At 33.1% G+C, this 23,886-nt stretch overlaps 2 protein-coding genes across 25 annotated transcripts in view; one reads left to right on the top strand and one right to left on the bottom strand.

Moving 5' to 3' along the window:
• Nucleotides 1-23,886, top strand: part of Trpm (Transient receptor potential cation channel, subfamily M) — a 171,131-nt gene that overhangs the window by 61,270 nt on the left and 85,975 nt on the right. The gene's annotated exons all lie outside the window — the stretch shown is intronic.
• On the bottom strand, nucleotides 372-3,998 carry LOC128677417 (allergen Tha p 1-like). Of its 2 annotated transcripts, XM_053758248.2 has the most exons (3): nucleotides 3,908-3,998; nucleotides 2,641-2,831; nucleotides 372-1,074 (listed from the first exon to the last, which is right to left on the bottom strand). In XM_053758248.2, the coding sequence occupies exons 2-3, from the start codon at nucleotides 2,825-2,827 to the stop codon at nucleotides 890-892; spliced, it is 372 nt and encodes a 123-aa protein (XP_053614223.1). In that variant the 5' UTR covers nucleotides 2,828-2,831; nucleotides 3,908-3,998; the 3' UTR covers nucleotides 372-889. The 2 variants fall into 2 exon arrangements, with proteins under 2 accessions (XP_053614223.1, XP_053614222.1); XM_053758247.2 differs by lacking the exon at nucleotides 3,908-3,998 and having other exon boundaries at nucleotides 2,641-3,195.

Genomic DNA, 23,886 nt, shown 5'->3' with positions numbered 1-23,886 from the left:
AAACCAAAATTCTACATTTGTAACATACATCACGTTTTTACCCCTTACGGGGTAGATAGAGCCAAGAATTTCGCGATTCGGAGGCCACAACTTACACGTATAAAATATATTTTTAGTAATTTTCTAACAGAAAAGAAGACCAGAATAAAGGAAACGTTAAGAATGAGTTACACCGTCAAATTTCGGCGCTAACGTGTAGACAACACAACATATTTGCGATTTTCTGCGCAGGTTAAAGTTAATGTCAAAATTGCCACCCACCCTAAGACAGAATAATAAATGAATAGACAGATATAGAAATGATCAAAATAAGTTACAATGGGGTAGATTATAGTGAAATGGAAGTCCAGTAACTAGAAAAATTAAGATTCGTGTACTTAAAAACAATGAACAGTTATTCTCTTAGTCACTAAAATATATACAAATAAATTATTAAAATTAACAAACATGTTTGGAGCGTTTCTTTTCATGTCATAATTCATAGACACAACACCAGGGTCATAAAATAATGAATTTTGTCATAAATTCGAATAAAATTATATTTATTGATTAAAATTCAATAACAAAATCCAACACATTTCCTTTTTAACCCAAAATTGTTGTTGATTTTTTAAGAAATATCAAATGTCAGTTTTTCTTTTATTATACACGAAATATGTCTCAATTCGTGCATCTATTAGAATACATAAAAAGAAACTGCTGCAAAGTTTTGAATATACGTATAAAAAAGAGCAATCGTGGTGGCAATCATAGAAGGTCTAGTCGCGTTTTGTGCATCGTGCGCCTTTATTTTTTAATTAATTAGAAAATTCGCACGGTGCACGAAACGCGTTAAAAACGCACGAGATGCGCCCAAACCTCACAAAAATTTGAAAAAATAGCAGAATCATTATAAATTCTTCAATTCATGTTCATACTTTTGCATGTAAACTCGCTCAGGGTCGTATTTCTTCACCAGTTCCTTCCAGGACTTGGGTTCATGGTTGATCAGGTGTTTGATCACCTGTTTAGCACCTTTGAATTGTGCGCCTGTGCATTTTGCGCAGCCATTTTGGAGAGCTTCTGAAATGTGGGCTGTAAGAAAGGAAAATTCTCACTGAATTATTTAGTACTGCCTAATGACCTTTCACTTAACCTTTAAGTCTACAAAAAAGTTGCTGTATTTAAATATAATATTATATTCATGTCATCCAATCGATGAAATTGCTATACGAATTTGACATTTTTATCTGGTTTCCTATAAATTTATATATATATACATATATATATATATATATATATACTCGTTCGTATATATATATATATACTCGTTCGTATATATATATACTCGTTCAAGCTATGAACTTTTCAAAAACGGGCTGCACTCCGGAAGTGCCAGCAGAAGTGAAAACTTGAATATTAACGTTGTGCCTTTTTTGACCTTTTGCGAATTTTCGAGTCACTTGTCCACAACGCCGCTAAAGAAGATTTCACTTCAGAAAGATAATGTAAAAGACAATTTGTGATAAAATATTACCAACGTCGCCGTAATATGGCGTCCGTGGAGGAGGGTAAAATGTGTCTACTATATTAAGATGTCAACTATGGGATTAGGGTAGGCATCATTAATAAAAAATTTTAGATATTTTTAATGTAAACAGTCCTAAGCCTTTGTCATGATGGATTTTATGAGTTGACATATTTGTCAAGATATTTTTCTCTCTGTCTTGATTTATGATAAAATATTTTAACATTTTTATATATTATTTATTTATATTATAATTATATTTTTATTATAAAGAGGTAAGCGTTTGTGACTTTGTAAGTTTGTATGTTTGAGGCGGGTAATGTCCGAAACTACTACTAAATCTGTTGCCGATTTATAAAATTATTTCACCATTAGAAAGGTACATTATTCAAAATTGCTAAAGGCTATATCTTATCTCATAATTCCTATGGAACCGAAGCCCCGGGCAACGTCTAGTTTAGCTAATAATTTACTAATCTATTTAGTTTCATTTTCATATAATACAGATAACTTTAAAGGCTTTTATATAGAACTAGATTTTGCCCGCGGCTTCGCCCGCGTAATTTTTCCACGGGAATAGTTGTTTATCCGGGATGAAAGGTACCCTATGTCCTTCTCCAACTATATGTATGTAAACTTTCAAGTGGATACGATTGAGTAGATAGAGCGTGAAGAGGTAACAAACAAACTTACTTTCGTATTTATAATTTTATAGTTATAATTACATATACTTCAATTCTGATTTATTCCCTACCACTCCCACAGATACTTTATCATGACTCTATGCTTTACGGGGTAGACAGAGCCAGGAGTAGTAAAACTTGAATGACGTGTTTACCTGTATGGTGTTCTATCATATATTTACAAGTATATGACCTTAGAAACTTATTTCAATTCGTATTAAAAATGTTAACATTGACTCATATACATACTAACACATATTTTATAGTAACTTTGCAAAACAAACAAAATAAAATAATCTTAAAAAAATATTTCATAAAAATCCCAACACGACTAACGATTGTGACAGATGCTGATTTTGACGGTTTTTTTTTTCGGAGGAAAAATCCCTCTTAACAACAAACAAAGATCATATATCCGAGTGCTAAGTCCAATGTTTAGTAAAAACTCACATTTCAACTCTCTTCCTTCAGCCGTACACCTTCCTTTGTCTAAAATACACTTGACATAAGACATAGTAAGCCTTCTGTTTTGTAAAACCTCTTGGAGTTTGAGTGAATCATAGCGGGTGTTGTAGGTTTCGTCTTGGGCCAGAACGAAGGATATAGGCAAAGCCAGGAGCAGGATTAATACGTGCATGGTTCTGGAAGATAAAATTTATATTACCATAGATCTAGAAGTGATCATAACCATGACATTGATGGCGATGACAAAAGTCTATGGGATATAACGACGATTATTAATAAATTATTTTTAATAAATACAACCAATGTAAAATTCATACGCAAGCACAGGCTAATAATCTGTCCTTTAGTTATTGTTATTGTATAAATATATATTACATGCCATTGAATGAGCACCCTAATGATGTCTTGAGTCTTTTGTTAACAAGTAAGAAGCTAGCGGCTATTTCTACCGATATGCAACTACCGACTTAATTTTTTTATCAAATGGTTGTATTTGGATGCTCACATCAAAAAATGGTCTCAAAAAAAATGGTCTCAAGTTTTTTTCTCTGTAAGTAAATTTCTTTGAGAAAAATAAAGTTCTTGAACCACAAAAAAGAAATGAGAAAATTTAAATGTATCATGTAAGAAAATTTAAATTAATTCCTAAACTAATTAATCAATAATGAAATGGAAAGAAAATCAGAACTCCAGCGGAAATATAAAATATTAGCGGCCCGCCCCGGCTTTGCTCGGGTAAAACCAAGATAGTAAAGTACCCTATGTCAGTCCAGAAGGTTTCGTCTGTCTCTGTACCAAATTTCATCAATATTGGCCCAGTAGTTTTCGAGTTTATTCAGTACAAACGAAAAAACAAATCTTTTCCCTTTATAATATTAGTAGGGATACTGTTTTTTATTACATGTATTATTTACTATTAATTACATTTTATTTGGATTTAGAAATAAATTTAAAATTATGTTTTCTTTTTTTTTTCAGGTATGTACCTAGATTTTGCGACAAAAACATAGTAAAATCATCACAGACAATGTAAGACATATTTCATTTTAAGAAATGGAAATATCGAAATATTTACACATTAACGAGCTCTTTTCTCAATGAGTTCTTTTCTCATTGCTTTCTTAGCCAATGGAGCCCATGGTCCACGTGGTCTCTCCGCATCGACTTTGCCATCGTTCACCAGACCATCAATTGGCGTGACAAAAATTATTCATTTTAAAAATTATATTTTTTAATATAGTCTTTTACTTACTTGTGTATAAAGTTTCTGTAGTCATAAATATTATGATTTACATTAAAATCTCACAATGTTACAACTGTATTCCAACTTAAATGAATCCCTATATTTCACTGAACTAGAGAACGGAGGAACAATAGCTTTTTATACAATTTCGAGGCCTCTGTGATTATCCTAGACTATTCTCAGCGGCACAGAAAACGCGATATTGAGCCGTTTATTACTGATTCCAATGCCACGATCTAGTTTAATGTTAAATCTATCCTTTATAATAAGAGAATATTGTACATTGTATCCTAATGAATTGTAATCATAATAAAAAACCCAGAACCGAAGACAAATCTGTGAAAACATACACAATTATATGTGCCCGCTCCGGGAATCGAACCCAGGAGTCTAGGCGTACGAAAACGCGCGTAAAATTCTCGAACTAATTTTGAAAATATTAGGAATAGTGCAGCTTTATTCCAAAATATTATTATGTAGATAGGTAGATAGTGTTTTTTTTTTTACTTACGAGTAAGTTATCTTATTTTTTAAATGTATTTCAAGGCAATAAAATTGAAAAAAAAAAATGTAGTGCGTTTATAGAAATCGTAAAAATATATTTTATATTATTATTGTGGGATCTTTCATTCTCGATAGGCTATCCAGTGACGTGTTTACTACAGACTAAACTTTCTTGTCACTAAATATGTTTCAATTAATTTCACAGTCGTATTTATCAATTGAAACTACTTTCATCAATATTGAAAATAAGGCATCGTCTTTAATTATTACTTACCCTTGCATGTCACGAGGTCGCCATTGGAATGCCTCATTTGTGTTAAATATTGCGTCAACTTAATTGTTTTGCTGATCCTTAATTGATTTTAGATGACCGTTTACATTTGTTATTCAAGGATAGCCAATAGAGAGGTCGTGGCCAATGATCGTCAATAGTACACTTTTGAGTAAAACTGTGGTTTTATTTTCTCAGTCGTTCAAAACAATAATTGTGCTGATGGTTTTACTCTTGAATGTTAAAATATTATTACTTTAGTATGTATATTGAGAGGTAGTCGACTGTTTGTGTATAATCTGTGTGTATTTAATTAAAAACTAATGAGTAATGATTATTATCGGTTTAATAAGTGTAGTGAAATGTGGTCGCCTTGTGATCTAGACGATTTGAGGTTAGTTTCTTACAAAATATTATGCGAAGTACAGGATTATGAACGCGAAAAGGTAATCATATTAAGTATATATTTTTTTATTATAATTGAAATTAATAATGAATTAATATTAGATACCTGGGAAAATCACACAGATTGAGCATCAAAGTAATTTCCAGATTTTTACTGTTGTGGGATACTAACTCGACGATACCATATTTCTTAACATTGATATACAACAAAAACCCAGGTCAATTAAAGTTTAAAAGAAAACTGCAAGAAGAAGAAGGTGACAAGGTTGTCTTGTTTTTAAAATATTGATAAAAAAATTTTTTTGAGTGTTCGTATTTGTAATAGGAATATGAAACACCAATGAAATATCGTCATCGCTCATTTGGGATCGGGATGCCGATGACCATGCGAAGTGGAGACGAAAAAGTAGGAAAGAGACCCCTGAGGAATTAACTGGGAAAATTCTCAGTTAGAGGGAGAGATAGATTGTCATCGGTCATTGTCCGTTTTTCCTCACTATCTTTGAAACTGACTTTAGCCAGTACTTAGCACGAAGATTAAAAACTTTTGGGATCCCAGAGTGCCATTAACGCAGTGGAAATATATCAAATGTTACGACCAAGTTATTTAACTTTGGCAATTGCTACCGCGTTTAACTTGATGTTTGCTTTCCTAACTTCGTTAATAGTAACATATATCTATGAATCTAGGTTTATTTTTAATTAACTGAGTATTGCAATAGTGGCTAGCGAAATCGGACTTTTGAAAATGCTTCTATATTGGTATTATTTAGAGAAAAAAACCAGTCTGAAATAAACCGGTAGACTAGAAGCACAGTGTATTAAAGAGTGGGTACTAAATTAGAACATATCTTGATTAAATCCTAACTCGAAATTCAAATCATTTATTCAGACCTTCATAGGCAATTTTTCACTTCAAATTTTATAAACAATATTCATTTCTCAAAAAGCTAAAAAATGAAATTATACATAATTTAATTTTTTTCTGTGTTTAGCATGTTTTGGTTTAATTTTTACTTTAATGTCCCATGTCATAGTTATTAATGTATCTCTTTTAAAAATTGTTAGTTTAATGTTGCTTTTATTCATTTATTCAATTTGTTAAACAAAGAAACAGATACAAAAAAAGAACGGTACACAATGTTCACTAATTGATCTGTACCAAGTAAAAACAAGGCGGGCTTGTGTCCGGAGTGGCTAATTGTATCAACAGATGTCGATGGAGTTGTGAACAACAGGCTAACTTTGATTAATTTTGGCGAAGTTGCCACGGGCTCCTCTTCCCACATGAGTGTGGAAATAAATATATTTTGAAAATAATAATGAGATAAAAATTCTGGAATCCAGTGGTGAAGAGCACTGTCCCGAATAAACAGGGGCGTGGGTTAAATTCCCACTCGATTCCTGAAATTTTTCATCTCATTTATTATTTTCAAAATTAAGTTAAAAGCATGTGTGTCATGTATATCGTATAACAAACCCATTAAAAATGAAAATTCTATACTATCTTTATTCAATTTAGAATTCTATCACAGTTTATTTAATAAAATCTTAAGCTAAAATTAACATTATACTAAATGAATATGTTTAATATAATATTACTACATTATTTGCCCACAACTTCGTATGTGAGTAAAAATCTGTTTCTCGTTTGAATTTCAGGAAATCCCTTCTTAGTGCTCCCCTACACTGTCCTAGGAACCAACACACAAAATTTCAGCTTTCTACGTCCAGTAGTTTCGGCTGTATGTTGTCTGTCAGTCACTCAGTAACGCAAGAGTTTTATATATATTGATTGATTTTATTAAATATATTATAAAACAAAGTCGCTTCGCGCTGTCACGTAATTTTTTAATGGACAAGGTGATTCAAGAGAATCATAAATAATCTTAGACCAAAGAAAAATACTTATAACAGTGAAAATACTCGAAATGAAATTTCTAATAAAATCTCACACCATTTGCAGAGCAATAACAGTAAAAACAAAACGCAGTGAGAACCTTTAGTACTTTATTAGTCGTTTTATGAACAATGTTACAGACTACTGATTAAATTTGTTATGTTCACCTCTGCTTTATGTATCTGTTCTTTTTGATAATGGCAACACTGGTTTAGGAGTTATAATTTGTAAACTTTTGCATGGGAATAAAAACACGAATAAATAAACTATTGTGGCATGAAAAATAACTAAATATTAAACCTATAAATTTATATTAATAAACAATTGAGCTCGCAGTGGTTTCCTGCCCCGAATGGGAAAAACTAAGGATGTGTAAATTACATCTCCTATCTCAAAAGAATTCTGTAACAATTCCAAAGATTCCTAAAAAAATACCTTGCCATTTTGAAGACTCCGCTGTGATTTTACTACCGGCCTACTGCCTAAACTCAACCCTCCTTGGGAATGCTATTATCGCATAGGCTGTGAATCTACGGATGGTTTTATATTGGTCCTAGTCTAAGGCGGAATAATAATAATTTACAACAAACTTTGCAATAAGCCTGTTGTTGGACCTGTGTCCCCATGCCAAGCCCCAAAAGGATGGGCCACGATCCGTGAATTACTTCTAAGCGAGGACTTAATAATTGATCTTTATTGCCCATTAGCTTGCGCCTGCGGCTTCGCCAGTCCTCATTTCGTGCGACTGCTTATAATTTATCATTACTATATGTTGGGTTCTATGCAACTGCGTCGCGATAAAACTTACACTAGATTTTATGTTAGAGAGATGTTATTTTCTTATAATTCCATATAAGTAGCTTTTGCGAAAACGCGAACAAACATAACAAACGGGAAGAAATTAATAATTATTTGCTCTCAATCAATTCCCAAAAGGTGCCACCTAAATATATATTTTTTAATATCTTTGTTATCGTCCAGTCGTCTTTTTAGTGGAGAAAAGGAAGAAATTAAGAAGAATCACACCCATAACTTGTAATGTTAGTTAACCTTGTAAATTCCTTGTAACTGAAATTATTTCAAGGACTCTAAGCACTATAGTTCACAGTCTACGCTATTCTTGACACCTCTTGACCTGAACCGACGCCAGAGAGCTACCGGCTCTTAGCTGGCTATTTTAAAGTCACTAGTCTTATAATGTTTATTTATCTTTTATTTCACTCATGCCAACTTAAAGTGCCTGAGCGACCAAGCTCGGTTCGGTATTTTTACGTGAAAATATTGAACAAACAAATGTTTCCCATACTTGGGATTTATTATTGCGATTTTTTGCCCCGAACCCCGAACGAAATCATTAGAGCCGTTTTCGAAAATGCGAGTAGAATTACCCATTTAATAGTTCCTTTAATATTAAAATAGTTCAAACTAAATTAAACCTTTATAAAAAAATAAAAAGAAGGAAATTAGGCTTTTTAACATTGATGTTACATTAGAAAATAAATTACAATCATTTATTAATCTAACTGATAAGTAAGATGTACAAATAATAAGTATACATTCGAGATTTGTAAGCTTATTTCATTATGGCCTTGTCTAGACAGCTTTCACGGAGAATTTGTGTAAGTTATTGGACTTCCAAAGTTGAACTGAAAACTTTTAAAACATAAATTACAAATGATGATGTAATATTTCCTTCAATTTGTAATTTATATTTATCAGTTACCCACCTACTTATGCCTCTGTAATTTAAAGTAATATATAAGCTATTACCAGCTGATGCCCGTGACTTCGTTCGCGTGGGCTCTATGACTCCAGTGAATTATAAATACGATGAAGATAAAATTTAGCACAGAGACAGACGAAACGTTCAGGAGTAATATAGGCTACATTCTTATTGTAGTTTTACCTGAGCGAAGCCGGCTCGTACCTCTAGTCTTATTATAATTTTAATGAAATAAAAGAACATTTTCTTAGGTCGGTTTTAAAGATTTTGCAATGTGAAAATAAATTGTATAATTAATTCTTCCGTTTCAGAGAGGAGGCACGTAGGGGCTTTGAAATAATTGGTGGTTTAGGGGCTTCGTGATCTGAAACCGTCGGGCAGCCCGTTTCACACTTCACATCCATTTTATTTTTAGGAATAGGCTATATATAAATATCGCCTGTTGAGATTTTTTTAAAGCTATGTTCATTCAAGAGAAAATGCTGCGGTGAAGTTTGCTGTTTGCTCGGTATCTTCACCTGCGCTTTGGCAGTCGGCAGTAGAGTTAGTTTTAATTGATTTTTGACATCAATAAGTGATGTACACCGTCATTAGTTAAATATAGAAATTATAAACGAATTTGAAATTTTGATTCGTCACCTAAAAACTTTGTGTAAACACGGTACTCATCTATAAATTGTGTTCAATTGTTAATACTCGTCTCTGATTTTATTAAGAACCGAAGGCATCAGACATGTAGCTGAGGTGGACAATGAAATCTGATGAGTCACGCATGAGTCAGATTGGTATACTAACTCATATACTTAGCTCAGTATGAGTAGGATTCAATCGATATCAATACGATAATAAAAATATATTTATCGAAAGATTTTAATCGTATCAAGATAGGATTAAAAATTTATTCGCGAAAAATTACGTAAACATCAAGATGTGGAAAATTTTAATGGATATTGCTGAATCATCATGCAGGGTCACGTACGATAAGCTGCATTGATTCGTCAATGTTTGCATTCGAAAATGTAACATTAAATTTTTAGATGGTGGAAACGTTCCAAATGATATACATTCCAAGCGATTTGATTTTATTTACCATCAAAACACACAAACTAAATCGTGATACATATTTGAACTTTGAAAATCGCCGCAGTTATTTAGAATTTTCAGGAATTTATTTTTAATTGACCTTAGCTCTGAGGGTTCTTATTCAAGAAGTAGAGCAATTAAAATCTCCAACCCTTAGATTGTTCAGCGCCCACGAGCACAGGTGGACAAAAACTAGAATTTTTCGAAGTCTCTTTTCATTCCCGCGAATAAAATGTCATTTAAAATAGCATATTAGGTAATTAAGTTTTCTATACTTATATATTAATGCACTTTATCGCACACCATGCTCTGTTTGATCTTAATGGTTGACTGGCAGAGAATGCTATATGGCTTTAAGTCCGCCATGTACTGTACATATATTATTTTTGTAATTTTGTACTTGTGCGGGTACTTGTGCGAGACACAAAGTTGGTAGATGTCTTACTGTATTTTGAGCTATTACTTGCTATCTTGTGACATATCGCTCACGTCTTAGGAATGTGAAGCCACAGTACAACAAAGTTTTGAATAAATAAAAGAAACATATAACAGGGCTAGGGTCCGAAAATTAGTATTGAGTCATGTAGTTTCCGCACTAGATTAGGACCTTTGCCTGCCTTGACAGGCTGTAGCATCATTCCTAAAGAGGGGTGACACGTGACAGTGGCCCATGGTAAAATCACAGTTGAAACTACGAAATTAAATTTAATAGCAAGTGATAATTTAAATTTATAATTAAAATGTTGTATGAAAATTTTCATTTTGTCTGTTGGTCGGACCATTACCCAACGCCGTCTGCGAATAAATTCGTAAAGGCGAATTAAGATTTGCTGAAAACCCACTTATTAACGCCTGCGAGCTTGTCTGGCAAAGTTTTAAACAATCACTTTTGCTAATTTAATTTTGTTAACAATCACAACAATTTAGATAATAAACCTCTATTAATTTTGTAATGTTAGCACGAAATTAACTACAATATTTATTAAATTTAAGCGTTTCGGCCGTAAAATATTTCATTTATTTTGACTTAAAATTTTCTTATAAAAATATGCAAATCGCGTGGGGTAGAAATTTCGCGTCGCGTCTGTATGAAACAGGTGGCTTTCCAGTTTTGAGGGTAGCTGTAAATAAATGTTTGGCGAATCTAATTTGTGGCTTCATCAAGGGTGGTGTGGCTTCGTTAATTTTTCACTTTGTAACAACCCATCACGCAGGTTCTATGTAAGTATATTTTAAAAGTTGTTTTGTTGTACTTGTATATGTATATAATGTATAATTGTATGTATAATGTATTTAAAGGCACTATCTTATACTTTATCTATATAAAGTGAAGTGAATATTTTGATGATGATGGGTTTTAGTTGACATTTATTGCGCAGGATTTATTACGAATATTTTAAATATAAATGAAAAGCCTTCACTAAATTCCCCGAAGCAATAAAACTCAGCCTACTAGTTACTGTTTATTTATTAGTTTTAGTCTTAGAGTAGCTATCTTTTATAGAGCGCGCTGACCGCCCACGGATTAATCAATTTATTTAATGTTATTGCTCATAATTTAAACGATAACTGGAAGCCAGTTTTTTACATTTAAAGAATTTAAATAATTTTAATCAACATTTTGATTTAGTGAACTGTTGCAGAAAATATCAGTGATTTCTCCTTCTACGCTGATTGGAAAAGTTTGTCAATGGCTATAAACTGAAGATTTTCGTTTGTTTTAAATTGATTTTTGATATAATGCGCGTTCTATATAAGTTATACTAACTCTGAAATTCGTTCTCTAAATTATATTGCTGTATACCAAGTAGATTAAATTGTTACTACGTTTAACCTGTCCGTTTAACTTTGAAGGCTGACATGTATGTAAGCCTGAGTTAGATTTATAATGCTTATAGCTGTATTAAAGCTTTTGAGTATAATATATACTTATTTCAGTTTAAACTGCAGCTTTATTATAGCTAAGTCAGAAATAGAAAGAAAAGAAAGAAACCATTTTATCTTATTTCCAACGGCCGTATCTGCCACTTTGTTTGCGTGTGCACTTTGTATGAAATAAATTAACATTTTTTTGAAACGAAACAACATCTGTCAATAAAATTCAGCTCAAAAGTTTCAAACCATAATCGAAGTGAGAAAACACTTTCCTTTTTTGAAATTTGTCAAAACAAATCCCGTATTACAGCAAAAAGCAATTTCGAGGAGCTTTATAAAAACAAAGGTTTTATAAGTGTCATATACGAGTAACATCAATGCTTTATTAACGGTTCATCCGTGCCATGCCGGTTGTATTAGCATGACAAATGAGCCTGACCGGGTGAAGTAGGTCGCCGGGTCGACACCACAGATTTATAATAACCTAGATACCGCATGACCACACGACACCCGTGTAATATATGAAATTGCCTGTCGATACAGCCTATAAGTGTTGTAGATTTTTCATCACAATATAAATCATGGGCTGTTTTTTTTAATAAGGTAATGATATATCCTGATATCAAATGTTACACTTCATCACTCGTTTTATTCATCGAGAAGTACTCTTATCTGAGCGTTTTAACGGCTGTTTTCTCCGCCGTTGACCATCAGAGCTCAGGGTCCTCTTTCCTACATTTTCTTTGTCGGTCGTCGGCATCCCTAGTTGTCAGACCATTGGCACGCATATTATCCTTGACGACATCAAGCCAGCACTTCTTGGTTTTAGCCCTTCTGCTGGACCACCTGCTGACCTGCCAGGATCGATGGTAGCACCACTAAATGATAAGCTATAAAGGGCGATCAATTGACATGTGATTTTTAATATTATCACTATAAAAATAACTTTATTTTTTTTTCTTCAACAAAAATTTACAAACTATACATTGCACATTGATTAAATTCGTCTGTTCCTTCTTATTAAATTTTAGAAATTGGTTATTTTCAATCCAAGTAGTTATACTATTCAATAATTGTCTTTTAATGCAACTGAATTGATGGTTTGCCTCTCGATTTTAGTCCTAGTTTGTGTTGTATGGAAAAAAACATTCTCAAATAATAATATAGCCGGCCGGTCAGAGTGGGGTAGCAAGAGCAGAACATTCGCTTCAGGGTGGAAGTGTATTGCACGTAATGGCGTAATAACGGGGATACCCGCTCTCGAGGGTAAGCCCCGTGATGGTGAAACCGGAGCCGGACCTCTCGACATCCTCAGACGCTCTACTAGTGTTGCCCTCTCTGCTGCATTTTTGCATCGTGCAGCCTTTTTCGGGGGGCCATTGACAGAGCTGGCGAGTCACCGCCTGCCTATTTTATCCGTGTTTATACATTGGCCAGGCAGGGGACATAGTTTTGTCTCATAGACCTGGATACACATACACAAGCCTATTCAACCCAATAGCCCCATACGTTGTAGTATACATTATATTCCAATAGTCCTGCGCTTTCTAAAAATTGTTCGCAAGTACATCTCCATGGTGCGCTTGCGAGCATGCTTTGGATTGTGCCCCACACCATTTAAGATCAAACATCTCACAAGGCCTCTACATGTTGGACCCATGGCCCCATGCAAGCCCCAAAGGACCGGGCTACGGCCCGTGAAACTCTTGGCAGATACAAATAATAAATAAATAAATAAATAAATAAATATATTAGGACAAATCACACAGATTGAGCTAGCCCCAAAGTAAGTTCGAGACTTGTGTTATGGGATACTAACTCAACGATACTATATTTTATAACAAATACATATATAGATAAACATCCAAAACCCGGGCCAATCAGAAAAAGATCGTTTTCCATCAAGACCCGACCGGGGATCGAACCCGGGACCTCTCGGTTCAGTGGCAACAACCTTACCAATGCGCCACCGAGGTCGTCATAATAATAATAATAATAATAACGAAACTATTGAGAATTGTTTCTCCACACATCGTTCACGAATGAAACGGTTTTATTGATAACTTTCTTTGCTTAAAGCGAAAGACAATTATTTTGTCGCACTATGTTCTAAAGGCACTTCTAGTAGATATCTTCATCTCTGGTGAATGTACAGGTGTGTTACACGTAACTGGGAGGATACAACAACGGTCGTTGTTTGCGAAACACCGACGATAACCTACAATATTCATAACTCATGACTCACGCCTTTTAGAATAAAACATTTTCCACTTTTGTAAATTGTTAATATAACGCTAAGTACATTCTTTTGTAGTGTTCAGTGGTCACTGTTGATTACAACTATGTGAGCCGTTTGACAATCGTCTTTTTTGTTAATTATCAATATGCTTTTATTTCGTATCCTTATACACACAAAGTCCTTTACCGCGTCTGTCTGTCTGTTCGGAATAAACTCAAAAATTACTTCATGGATTTTCATGCAATTTTCACAAATAGATAGTGTGATTCCTGAGGAAGATGATGATTCATTATGTTTTTACCGAGTAAAGCCAGGACGAGCCGCTAGTTTAGTAACGTGAGGTTTAAGGGGCCTCTTTTACCACTTTATGTATCTGATAGCCTATCTGTAACATATCAAATAGATATCATTGAAAATGGTGTTTCATATCTGTTGGATAGAGCTGGGCAATCACATAAGGCAGAACTATCGAGCGACTAGTTTATCTGTTAGATTGCAATATGATATTTTATCAGCGAGTGCTTAAGTCTTCTGATGTAGAGCGTTATCAAAAATATCAATTTTTGAAAATAGTAAAACAGGATTGGATCATCCAAAGTAGATAAGGTAAGATAAAACAAATTATTCGCAGCAACAGTTTGTGGATTAGTGCAGAGCAACAACCCGCTCTATCTGTCTCTCTCTCATCCTCTCGTACTCCAGAATTCGTGGCTGTAAAGCCCCGAAGCCCGGGATCAAAAAACAAACCACATATTTAAAGCCCCCTGTTAACCTTCTGGTTTTACGACCCCTCAACTGCCTGACGTCAATCTTCTTGAGAAAAGAGCAATAAACTGCGACCAACGCTGCAGTTGAAGACAAGAATGGCTTTACAAAACTGTTCCAATTTCGAACACCAAAGATTATTATTCTCATTAGGGCTTAGTGCGAATTTGCTAATTTATATCTCACCATTCAAAGAGTCGATTCAAAGTGAGACGCAGCGAACCAATCACATTACGCCATTGTGACGCAACCACAACCAGACTCCAATGTGATTGGTTCGCTGAGTCTAACTTCGAATCGATTGGATAGTGAGAAGTGAAATGCAAAATTACGGCGCTATTGTTTTGTATCCACATATGCGAAGACGTGTTATTATAAACTGACCAATGACAGCAGATTACACTTGACACCAAAGTGCCGGGTGTCAAGCTGTTTGGAAAGGCACAATATTTTCGCTTCCATAGACTATAATTAATGAATACTAATTTGGTTATTGATGAAAAGTATACCTACAAAAAATGTTATATAATATATATAAATATATATTTGTATAGTATTCCACCGAAATCTAGAATTGTAGTAAATTAAAATTATATATTTGAATATTCAAAGTTCAAGGCGAGTGTAAAATTTCCACTTACGCTTTGTATAAAGATGTTACCTTGGAAAACGGAAACGCTACGGCGTAGCTTGTTATTACAACGCAATGTAAACTCGTAGCAAGGTCTACGGAATATCGTAGACATGCTACGGCCGCTGGCGAGCCCGCTACGAAAGCAAGGTCAGCCTTTATCTCTAATTATATTCATTGTGGTAATTTAAATTGTTATTTTTTTATTTTATTTTTCAAATTTCGAATCGAGTATACCATTATTTAAATTTGGAACTTTCTAGATTGGTGTTAATGTTGATGTTATTTAGCGAACTTTTTTGAACGAACGTGATTGGTTCGTCGGGTAATTGCATACCATAAATTCACTATCGAAACGCCAATCAAAACGCTCGGAGAATTCTATTTCCATTTCAAAAATTGTTCGACCATTCAACGGAAGAAACGTTCGTGAAAAAATAAGTGAGCTAGTCAAAAGAATTGTAGTAGAAAAGTCTAGTTCAAATAATTGTATTTTTATTTTTAAGTCTATTAGGTACGTTTATTAAAACTTGCTCGGGGTTGTCGATAAAATACTTAAAGATATAAATAGGATAAAATTTTATACAACTATGAAAACTACATCAAATTCCATCCAGTAGTTTTTGCGTGCACGTGAACTAAAATATAGACACAAAACTAAAAATGAAAATTTGGTTTTAGCTTCCATTAGCCACATCAAGACTCACCATAATTATTTTTCTTTGATACGTCTTATGTAAAGATAGTCCACTTATAGTTTTTTTATAGATTTACTAGCTGCACCCCGGTGCTTCGCTCCCGTGGGAATTTCGGGATATAAAGTACTCTATATATTATTCCAGGTTATATTCTATACGTGTACCAAATTTTATAACAATCCGTCTAGTAGATTTCGCGTGGAAGAGTAACAAACATACACACACACACACATACATCCTCACAAACTTTCGCATTTAAATTTGTAGAATACATACCAATTTGAACTAAGCCTTTTCTCAAATGAAATGGTTTGTTAGCTTTTCATTATATAAACAGTGGAGTGTTGATGAAGCAAACGCAACAAAATACAAACTAAACTAATAACTGAGTTAACAATGGCCCTGGGATTTAATTTAACTTCATATCTGTAAGTTTATCATAAGTTTAACTTCGTCAAATCAGTATTATATTTATTACTGACTATATTTAATACTAAACCTAACTAATATTACAAATGCGCAAGTGAGTTTATTTGTCTGTTTGTTTCCTCTTCACGCTCTTTTTAATCTGGTATGAAATTTTAAAATTTAAAATTTGGTATTTCATCTCACGAGTTTTAATAAACTCACTATTCCACAGAATAAAATAACAAAAAGTTGTACAATGGCATTCTTCATCAGTCAACCATTAGACCAAACATAATAATAGAAAAGAAAAACTAAAGAAAAAAAAAAACAAATTGTGCTGTTTTCTGTAATTTGTAAGTGTATAAATATAAAAATAAGTTAATAAACAATTAAACATCTGTGGAAAATATTTCCAGAAAATAGAACGTTTATATACTAATGTAACTTAAAGAGCGACATATTTTTTTAAACGAAATTTCAAATTTCTAAATTATTCGCCATCTTTTATAGAAGAAAATTCTTTTATCATTGACTCAAGAATTTAATTATTTACAGAGTGGCCGTTAAACAATTAATTACACGATTGCAATTTGAATGTACAAATTATTTGAATTAACGCCAAGAATACAACTTTAATATAATTGAAGTTAAAGTTTAAAACTGGAGTTTGTCTTACAGACAGACGGGCGGCCACAAAGCTAACTAATAGAGAACGTTCTACAATTGAATTCGAACTTAAAAGCTGTTAATTTACTATAAAATAAATTATATTTACATTGGCCTAAACATAAGTCGCTTGCTTTTATTTTTCTCAACATAATTTTATTACATTCGTACAAATATATTTTTTGATGTTAGAATGATATTTTCTGTCGCTTTTCTGAAATTTCTGAGAACAATTTGAAAATTCCAACATAGTTTTTTCGAAATTGCTGGTGTTTTATAACATGTGAGCAACGTGTGAGCTCGAACTAGAATAGGACCACTACATGTATTCCTGTGGATGTCGTACGAGGCGACTAAGGAACACATAGCCTTAACAACAATAGCATTTTCAAAGAGGGTTGACAGGAAGATGGCTGATTTAAATATCATAGCAAAATCTTCAAAATTTAAAGGATATTTTTATACGGCCTTGGGGCGTTACAGCTCATGTAACCGGGAATATGAAAAAATGTGAGAGTGATATTGTAAATCGTTTACTACAGTGCCAAAACAAATGTTTTATGGGAAACTAAAAGTTTTATGTGCTTAGTAATACTCAGGTGTGTTTGGACTAGATAAGATACTCGTAGTTCGAGAATCGTAAAACAGATCACTGAAGAATATCGCTTTAACATTTTATGTTGCAATATCAATAATATCCCTCCTTACTCATCTGAACTCATTCCCAGATGCATAAAGCGACCGAGCGTCCAGGATCCCCTTGATGACAATGTCAAGAACTAGCGGCCCATCCCGGCTTTGGCCGGGTAAGACTAAATTGTACACCACTTTCCTCAGAAACCACACTTTGGTAAAAATCGCACAAAAATCCGGCCGGTAGATTGATTGTTTATCGCGTTCATACATACTGACAGACGCGACAGACAACGAGATGTATATGTATGAAACTCTTATGCCGAATTTAACTTTTGCCCCGCATTAATTTCGTGCGTCCGCTAATAACTTATTATTGTCAATATACAGATATGAATTCTAAAATGTTTTTGCTACTTTTAGTCTCATAAACACTTCCCATAATTGTTTTTCTTTAATGTCTTCTATGTACACACATAATTATGGAATTAGTAGGTACTCTGCACAACGAAGTACTTACCAAATCCATGAGATTATCTAAACAAATTGGCATTAGTTAGGTTATTATTTGTATCTATTTTAAACACCTCTTTTTTTCTCATTCTATCTCATTCTTAATTTGTTTTATATATCTACTAAAAGGTGATCGTATATTTGTGATATTTCTTCTTCGGAAAAGAAGAATCCAAGCTAAGCAAATACTTAAACTGAATTGGCTAAGTATAGCGCAGTACCCAGCAACGTCTCTGTAAGTAGTTATATAGTCTTCTAAAGAATGTATACAAATAGAAGCTTCAACTACCCTTTTTCTTTGAGATACTTTGTGATACCTTCGACCGTCTTGTGATAGTAACGTCAGCAAAGTTTTAAGGAGCCGTTCCCCTCAGAGTACCTATTTGATAGCTCCAATTCTAGTTATAGTTCTTAGCTATTTGAATTATAATTCCGACCACTACACTATTGTTTCAACAAGTGTTTAAATTACCATACTTCCATACCATATTTTATGCTAAAGTCTGTCTATCTGACTGCCTGTATTACTATACGTCCATACCATATTTTAAATGCGAAAGTCTGTCTATCTGTCTGTCTGTTTCGCTTTCACGGCCAAACCGCTGAACCAATGTTGATGAAATTTGTTATATACTAAAGGGGTGAAACTTTGTATGAAAATTATGTATTTTCCGCTTTCGCGGATAAATTCACGCGGACGAAGCAGCTGGCAATTTAAAACTACTATTATTATACTCTATGAATTCGTATTATATCTATGTGCATTCCTGGAAATGGTTGAATTCCTGAATGATATATGCGTAATATTGCGTAATATCTGCTTACCGGTTTTAATACATAAAACGGAATATATGAATATGAATACGCGAAAATCGGGATTGCGATTTCATATGCAAAGGATTTAAATATAATAACAATGAATGTTATATCAAAATGGCTGTATTTACATAATTTAAATCTCATTACATCTACTCGTATTTATGATACAGGCGCCGAGTCGTTTTACAGGACTGTAACTTTTTTATACACTTTCTCTCTCTCTCTCTCTCTCATTTGAGAGTTTTTTCGGTTTTCGTCAACCTTAAAGCGTAGAGCCTAGAGTTCACTTTCCTACTTTTATTTTCACAGACCGTTAGCACGCGTATCCTATTTTTGAGCTAACCCTACTGCCAGTCCCAACGAAAAAATTTTGTTTGATGTCCAAGATCTTTTTGTTCTATAATCGTTTATATTTTTAGTAGTACAAGTTTAGTTATAAACAATTTATATGTTATTTATGTTTTATATTTAAAATTTATTTAATCAAAACAAAACTATAAAACTTTTTTATGACGTTCAGTTCTAACGTAACCAAAATTAAATCGGTTATAGATAAATTATTCGATAATGTTTCGAATAATATAACGGTTTTCGAGCCTTAATCATAAACAAGGTATGTAGTTTTGGAATTTCCACTACCTATCCAGCACCAGATCACCATACCACACCACCACAATGCTATCTCTGTTTGGTTTTATGGTTGACTGATACAGGATGCATTATAGCTCATTTGTACTTTTTGATTTTTTTGTGCAATTAAGTTTTAAATAAATAAACACCTACCTACCTAACTATGACGTTACTAGAACGTGTTCTAGGTTCACATGCCGCGTCCCGCATATAAACGGTGCCAATATCCAGGAGTATACCGGAACGGAACTCTTTACATAAAACGCACGACTTCATTAGCTGCAATATCAGCTAATGCTTGTGTTAATAATTAATTTAAATTTGCATATTGTTAGTTTTAGAGTTTTGTAAAATCATAGGCGTCAAATTACAAATTAAGTTAAAAAATTATATAATATTTTTGACAAAAGCGCTTATAGTCATCAGGGAGATTGTGTTACATTCCACGCGTGGCAATAAATCATGTCCTTGAAGTAAAACGTTGAGGAGTCTCCGCGTCGGGGCCAGATCCTGAGTTGGTCACGCTAATTATAAGAATGCATTATCACGAAAACTGAAGTGCCATTGAAATTTTAACTCTGTAGGACCAGCGGATTTAGCTGAAAATTAACTTTAATATGTTATTACTGAGAGACAGACGTGAAAATAGAAAGATCTCAGGAACCAATTCAAAAACTTTTAACAAGAAATATTTTCATAAGTAAATAACCAATGGTTCTCTTTCTTCCAGTTTCGAGAAGAGAAAATGTAGATTTCATGTGTGATGGAAAAGTCCAACTTTGTAAGCTAGAAACACCGGAACTCCAAGAGATCGTAACTAAGCAAAATATCTTTTTTACTTTTAACGAAGTATAAACAAAATCCACAATGATTAATCGATTTTTTTATTCCAATCATTCGATATTTTTATTTGTACTTACATCATGAAGATCTTTATCAGTTAACTTGGGTCTTGGATGTTTATCTATATATGTATCTTTTATGGAATATTTGTATTGTCCCTATATATTTATTTATACTAATTTTGATTTTTTAAGTTTATTTTTTTCTATTCATTTTATACAAGGTTTTATTTAACTTGTTCTGTAAGTGTGGAACAAATTCAAGGTGAATTTTATTCAAATCCCAGATTTATTTAATGTTTGAATACGAAAATTCAGCACAATATCAGTAAATTATTGCCAACTGGGTGTAGGCTGTACCCAGGCCATTTTCCCGATATTTATAATCCCCTCTTGCCCCTATTGACCCATTTTTGACCGATACCGACGCAAAACTAAGCAATTTCCAAGAATTTATTGAAGGTCAAAACGTTATACATGTTATTCCACCGATGTAGGTACAACATAACTTTTCATGCAAAAAGTTTGATATTAATTCTACACTAGCTCTATTTCCAAAGGTTGTTTTTGGGGTAAAATGCGTCACGTATTTATTTTGAGTTTAGTTAGTAAGTACGTAAAATCTATGAAACTTTTTATGTGATCAGTTAACAAAAATAAAAATATATTTAATTTCAGACATAAACGTCCATTCAGATTACAAATCTTACACATCTTAAACTAGCGGCACATCCCGGCTTCTCTCGGATCAAAACATAATTTATACACTTAAACCTACATCCGATTTATTGATGAAAACCGCGTGAAAATCCGTGCAGTAGTTTATTAATTTATCGCGAACAGGCAGTCGCAGCTGAGGCACAGATATAAAGGGCAGTGGACTTTGTTTTATAATTTGTAAGGATTAATTATTTTTTTATTTATGTGCTAAGCACAAATTCACAGATTAGCTCTCTAACTAACCAGTCTCACATCTCATTACATTAATATACTAGCCACTAACTGAAATGAAGTATCACTAAAGTTAAGACTTCTGTAATTAGTTTCATTGTCTGATAAACTTGGTTTAATTATATTGTTACAACTATGTTGTAGACTTGATTTCTTAAACCATAGTAATACCACACAGTTATCTTGTTATTAATAAGAACGTTTGTATGGATTTATGTTCATAACTGCTAGATTCTTCGTCATTCATAGCGCATTATATATCCATTGATACAAAAATCCGAAATTCTCACGAGAGAGAATCTCGGGTTTAATTTAATTTACCTTTCCGCTTAAAATTTTTCAAAACAAACAATCTACCTAGAACTACTAACTTCACAAAATATTTCTTCACGTTTAGCATTTTGTTTTTTTAATAACATCTCTATGTTATTAAAAAAAAAAAAACAAAAATTTTAAACCAGTCTAATGTAGCTGGCTGGAAATACTTTTCGTCCTACATTTTACTTTTAGAAATACATGGGATCTGACTAAATGGGGCGCACGTAATGGGCAAGACCACTGGAGATACAGTCGACAGCACGTTAACTTATCCAAATTCATTGCAAACTCGCCGCTATTACCGCGCCATAGAGGTTCATACAGTGTAACTTGATGTGTTGACTGTACCTCATTTGCCTGACTTACTCTGCACACACATTGTGAATTAAAAAAATATGAAAATTTTATCCGCTCTCCTGCGCAACATGTATATAATTCACTTTTTAACACAATATTTAACTTCAAAAGCCATTCCTTATCTCAATATCTATCTATATATATCTTGTAATTATCCTTTCTGTATAAACATTTTCAATTTGAACAAATTCTCATGTCTTCTTCTCTTAACACAATTTTACTGGAATGGCTTCCGTGAAATTTTCTCGGCATCTAGAACCTTTTTCAGGGAAACCCCTAATTTATTCATTAATCTACGGTTAATATAAATGTTGCCATAGCTCAAAATACCTAAATATATACTTTTGTTAATCCAGGTTATTTGCGAAATATCGTGTGATTATTTCGTGTTTCTATTTCTGTCTACAACCAAAGCTAGTTTAATTAGTAATTAACCTAGACCCAGGATATATCGTATAAGCCAAGCATTACGGCAGCTAAACATGAACTGTCTTTACCAAACCTTGAAGTCTACCCATTTTGTAAAGAGTTGATAAATAGTCTTCTATCATTAGGTAGGTAAAAGATTCTTAGTTCCGGTGGTTACGACCTGATTTAAATCTTACTTACTTACAAACTGTTGTATGCATACCGTTTACAACTAGTCCTTTTGGAAATAGTAAATCCCTTTGTCCAGTAGTGGACTTTTTGTGGCAATAAAGTTAACTGGGTCACAGTCCTTCCTTCATCTGTCAATATTTTCATAAATAGTTAATAATTTAATTTAATAATAATTTTGTAGCATTTTCAATATCGATGTTTAGTTTACCAAAATATCGTAAGACAATGGATTTATTGAAAGAAAGTTATTTTCAGCTACCTATTTATAATTGAGTAAAGGGAACTTACATATACGTATAATTATAATGATAGACTATTGTCGTCTCCACAGATACTAACTCAAGACCTAAAAATATCTGCCTTCAATTCCGGACATTTGCTAATCCCGGAACTATTTGAAATGGAAATCTGCGGTGAATCTTTGCTGAATATCCGCTCTTTTAATCCGTTCGATTTTCAAACATTTAACCTTTTTTTGTTTGTTTTTGTTTTTACTTTCATAAACGGCAAATGAAGGTATTTACCAGCGGAATCTTAAAATCTACATCAAAGATTTCTAGTGAAGTAAAATTTCTAAAAGAAAATAAAAGAAAATCTGCTCGCTCGCTGTTAGTACCTAATCATCCTGTTATGTAGGATGTTAATTTTAAAAGCTACCTACGTCTATTTCTTGAAATTATATCCGAGGTCCGTCCTGTTGAAGCTCTAAAAGTCTTTCATCAAATTAAGCAGAATATAGGAACATTGATACTTTGTTCGGTCAAATCTTCTGCATCACAAATTCAATAAATAAATATGAAATCCAAACATGAAAGCAGTACTCCTCTAACTTCTCTATTCTAATATACCAAATTTTATCTAGCCTGTAGGTGTTGTGTCCCACTGCTGGCTAATATACTTAAATACATCTGTAATATATATTTTCGGCTATTACTGATTAATTAATTGTCTCGACCTCCTTGTTGTGCACTAAAATGGCTGATATTATAACCTTTTTTTCTCTAAAGCAAATCAGTAGAATTGTATTGAGGTTAATCTATTTTTCTATTATATGTCTATTTTTTCCCTCCCTTTTCGCATCGAGTTTATTTCCTGCGTTCTTCAACCCTGAAGTAGTTTTGGATAAAAACCCTGTGTGTTATTACCAAGTTATATTC

The sequence above is a fragment of the Plodia interpunctella genome, chromosome 18, assembly GCF_027563975.2.
Source record: "Plodia interpunctella isolate USDA-ARS_2022_Savannah chromosome 18, ilPloInte3.2, whole genome shotgun sequence".
Classification (NCBI taxonomy): Eukaryota; Metazoa; Arthropoda; class Insecta; order Lepidoptera; family Pyralidae; genus Plodia; species Plodia interpunctella.
The sequence above is the reverse complement of the archived record's forward strand: the minus strand, read 5'-3'. Positions and strand labels throughout refer to the sequence as shown.

Excerpts from the sequence above, each read along its gene's own strand:
- LOC128677417 (XM_053758248.2), bottom strand. The coding sequence starts at position 2,827 with ATGCACGTATTAATCCTGCTCCTGGCTTTGCCTATATCCTTCGTTCTG. Across the intron at positions 1,075-2,640 it reads TGAAGGAAGAGAGTTGAAAT|CCCACATTTCAGAAGCTCTC; the intron begins GTGAGTTTTTAC and ends CCTTTCTTACAG.